This window comes from Sinocyclocheilus grahami, unplaced genomic scaffold (assembly GCF_001515645.1).
Source record: "Sinocyclocheilus grahami isolate Dianchi unplaced genomic scaffold, SAMN03320097.WGS_v1.1 scaffold544.1, whole genome shotgun sequence".
Classification (NCBI taxonomy): domain Eukaryota; kingdom Metazoa; phylum Chordata; class Actinopteri; order Cypriniformes; family Cyprinidae; genus Sinocyclocheilus; species Sinocyclocheilus grahami.
The window spans coordinates 508,679-512,724 of record NW_015505723.1 but is presented as its reverse complement, the minus strand read 5'-3'; the positions used below and the strand labels follow the sequence as shown (position 1 = coordinate 512,724).

Sequence of the window (4,046 nt, the reverse complement as noted above, 5' to 3'; positions counted from 1 at the left end):
TAGGGGTTGCACCGACTAGTCGACTTCAATGCTCTGCCATGAAGCTTTAAGCTTGACGTCGACTAGTCGCTGGTCCTATAAGAGGGCGCAACAGGATAAGAAATCTTTGAAGGACTTCCACATTTACGCTCCATTTCCAAACAGTTAAAATGACAAATAAATGCATACTCTGAAAGCGCTCCACAAGACATGTGTGATTATATTACTGGATGCTCGAAATTGAACAGGAGAATGCACATTCTGGAGAATGCACCGCAAAAGAACGGTTAAAAATTAGCTGTTATAGGAGCAATAGCCATGTGGGCAGCGCTGTGTCATATGCCGTAGCTGTGCACAAGGTGTTTATCACAGCTCCAGACTTATTTGTTCATTAATGACGTCATCAGCAACTAGTCGACTTCGACTCGACTTTCATCACATAAAAGTCGACTTCAAAAAATCAGAAGTCGTTCAACCCCTAATATATATATATATACATTCTGGTTATTGCAAAGCTGAATTTTTAGCAGCCATATTGGTGAAGTTAATGGACAGAGTCTCCCAGAATCTCTGTTTTTTGCTCTTTCAGGTTTTCACGGTTTCTAAAGAGCTGGTTCCTCGTGTTTTATCAAAGATCATTGAGGCTGTAGCTGAAGAAATGAGCCGTCTGATGCAGTGTGTGTCCTCCTTTAGTAAAAATGGTGCACTGCAGGTACAAGTCACCCCTCATATACACTTATCAGGACAGTTAGCATTTGATCTGAAAGGGATAGTTCTCCCAAAAATGAAAATTCTGTCATTAATTACTCACTCTCATGTCGTTCCAAACCTGTAAGACCTTCGTTCATCTTCGGAACACAACTTTTTGATGGAATCTGAGAGCTGTCTGACCCTGCATAGACAGCATTGATCCTTACACAATCAAGGTCCAGAAACATAGCAAGGACATTGGTAAAATAATCCAGCTGCATCACGCGAATGTGTCGTTTACATTCAGATCAAAGCGCAAACAAGGTAGAAAACGTATCCTCGTGGCGCAGCTGACAGAATAACATACGCTGTTTACGTTCAGTGAATACTCTACAGGGTGACGCGGAGGAGACGAATTGTTGAATAAAGTCGTAATTTCTGTTTTCTTTCGCACACAAAAAGTATTCTCGTAGCTTTGTAAAATTACAGTTGAAGCCCTGATGTCACATGGATTATATTACAGATGTCCTTGCTATGTTTTTGGACCTTGATCGTGTAAGCATCCTTGCTGTCTATGGGAGGGTCAGAGAGCTCACGGGATGCATCAAAAATATCTTAATTTGTGTTCCGAAGATGAATGAAGGTTTAAGGGTTTGGAACAACATGAGGGTGAGTAATTAATGACACAATTTAAATTTTTGGGTGAACTATCCCTTTAAGGTGTTGAAATCCACATCATAATTTTTCACCATCATTAATATTTTTCTCGTTAGGCACGTTTGGAAATCTGTGCGCTGCTAGACGCCATAGAGCCGTACCTTACATCAGAGAGTCGGTAAGATATAAACACGTTCAACACAGATGTCTTAACGTGTTAGTATGATAATGTGGGTGTGTGATGTTGTCTCTCATGTGTCTCAGCACTAGTTTTAAGCAGGCATTGGAAGCTCTACCACAGCTACAGAGTGGAACTGACAAGAAGTGAGTTATCACAGTAACATTTGGAATTTTCAGTCAAATACATGCTGAAAGTTATATTTAACACTCTTTTAAACAAATGTTAGTCATCAGAGATGATGATAATTAGAGCTGAGCTCAAATGTCATGACGTCCAAGTGTTACTCTTCTTTTAGATGATGGGAACATTTTGGTATTTAAAACTAATTTTGCATTAAACTGTGATTGACTTGCACTGAAAGTGGCCTGTGTTAAGATGCAAAATTGCAAAAATCCAAAATGGGGTTGAAGATTGTAAACCAATCAGTAATGTTTTGGATTGCATGCCATTATTTTCCAGCCAAAGTGTGTTTATGAATTTGTTGCTGTTACAGGGTTATTTATGTTGTAAAATTACCAGAAATAACTGCGGGTTTAAAAAAAGTTTACTTATACATTCAAGCAAATACATATTTTAACACACACTAGCGTTCAAAAGTTTGGAGTTAGTCATTTTTTTTCATGTTTTTAAAAGAGGTCTCTTATGCTCACTAAATACTGCATTTATTTAATCAAAATACATTTATAATATTATGATACTTCCGTCGGTAATAACATCAATATATATTTTTAAATATAAGTGTAATTTATTCCTGTGATGGCAAAGCTGAATCTTTAGAAGCCATTGCTCCAGTCTTCAGTGTCACATGATCCTTCAGAAATCATTCTAATATGCTGATTTCATGCTCAAGAAACATTTCTCATTATTATCAATACTGTTGAAAACAATTGAGCTGCTTAATGTTTTAGTGGAAACCATGACACATTTTTTCAGTATTTTCTGGTGAGTAGAAAGTTCAACAGCATTTATTTGAAATAGAAATCTTTTTTAACAATGGACTGTCACTTTTAGTCAGTTTAATGTGTCTTTGCTTAAGGGGAGACACTGCAGGCAAAAACACTATTTTTTTCATGCACCTGTCGATTTTGGGCTTTTTGGCTTTTCATAAAGTGTTGATAAAGACTAGTGGAAAGAAAACATCCAAAAGACACTGTTAAGTGTTTATTTTATAGCTCTATATCTATTTGTGTCAATAGATTTTAATTACAATACATATTTTTAAAGGCCGTTTTCTCAAAATGAGCTTTTTCTCCTACACTGAGCCATAAATCTCCACTTCAGTAGCACTTACACACACCAAACTTTACATTTTTGTTCCTGTCTATATTCTGAAGCTTTTTACAGAGGGATTTGTTCATATATAATTTGCTTGATTATATACAACATTTATTCCCATTTATTTATTTATTATTTAAAAAAATATATATTGTTTTATGGCTGTTCTAAGATTTTTTCTGAATTATGGAGTGACAAAAAGAGATACCCAAAATTCCCTCTGCAAGAACATTTGACTCTAATATGTAAAAAAAAATAAACGGACTTCATCCAGTGTTCAGATTTTTGTACTAGAAATGTATGCAAGTTAGTGCAGAATTATGGAGTGACAAAAAGAGATACCCAAAATTCCCTCTGTAAGAACATTTGACTCTAATATGTAAAAAAAAATAAACAAGAGTTTTGAAACGGACTTCATCCAGTGTTCAGATTTTTGTACTAGAGATGTATGCAAGTTAGTGCATATTTCATTAAATAATGCCTCATGCTTGATTATATACAACATTTATTCCCATTTATTTATTTATTATTTAAAAAAATATATATTGTTTTATGGCTGTTCTAAGATTTTTTCTGAATTATGGAGTGACAAAAAGAGATACCCAAAATTCCCTCTGCAAGAACATTTGACTCTAATATGTAAAAAAAAATAAACGGACTTCATCCAGTGTTCAGATTTTTGTACTAGAAATGTATGCAAGTTAGTGCATATTTCATTAAATAATGCCTCATTTGCATATTTAAACATAACATTTTAGAAAACTTGTAATACAAAAAAAAATTTTGCAATTATCAATGTAATCAATCAACTGGGTAAGTAAGGTGATAACTATTAGTTAATATTTTTACCCTATTCACCTGCAGTGTCTCGCCTTAAAAACTAAAAAGTCAGAATTGAGTGGCGTGTCCTGGCACAATGTTTAATATAGTGTCTCAAATTTGATTATTTATTCAACTTGCAAATAAGTACAGATGTCTTTAGTGATTATTTTGTTTATTGAGGGTAAGTTTGGCTTGTTTAATAGTTTCCATTTTTTTCTAATACGTCCCTCTCTCTCTCTCTTCTCAGACTCTTGGAGGAACTACTGAATAAGTTTAAGAGTAGCATGAAGCTACAGCTTAATTGCTTCAAGCCTGCTTCTTTTCAGCCTGTGAAACGATAATCCTTCACAAAACCCCAACATATCCACAGCGCCTCTTCGTTGTAACACTAAGACACCATTTCAGTTTTAAAAACCATTAAAAGTCAATATAGTGCCACTAA

At 34.8% G+C, this 4,046-nt stretch overlaps 1 protein-coding gene across 1 annotated transcript in view; it reads left to right on the top strand.

Annotated features, from left to right (window-relative positions):
- LOC107555744 (exocyst complex component 2-like) overlaps positions 1-4,046 on the top strand; it is a 26,775-nt gene extending 22,729 nt beyond the window's left edge. The window contains exons 23-26 of the mRNA XM_016238623.1: positions 569-691; positions 1,443-1,504; positions 1,591-1,650; positions 3,852-4,046. Coding sequence (XP_016094109.1) covers positions 569-691; positions 1,443-1,504; positions 1,591-1,650; positions 3,852-3,945 — 339 coding nt within the window. The 3' untranslated portion in view covers positions 3,946-4,046. The remainder of the gene's footprint in view (positions 1-568; positions 692-1,442; positions 1,505-1,590; positions 1,651-3,851) is intronic.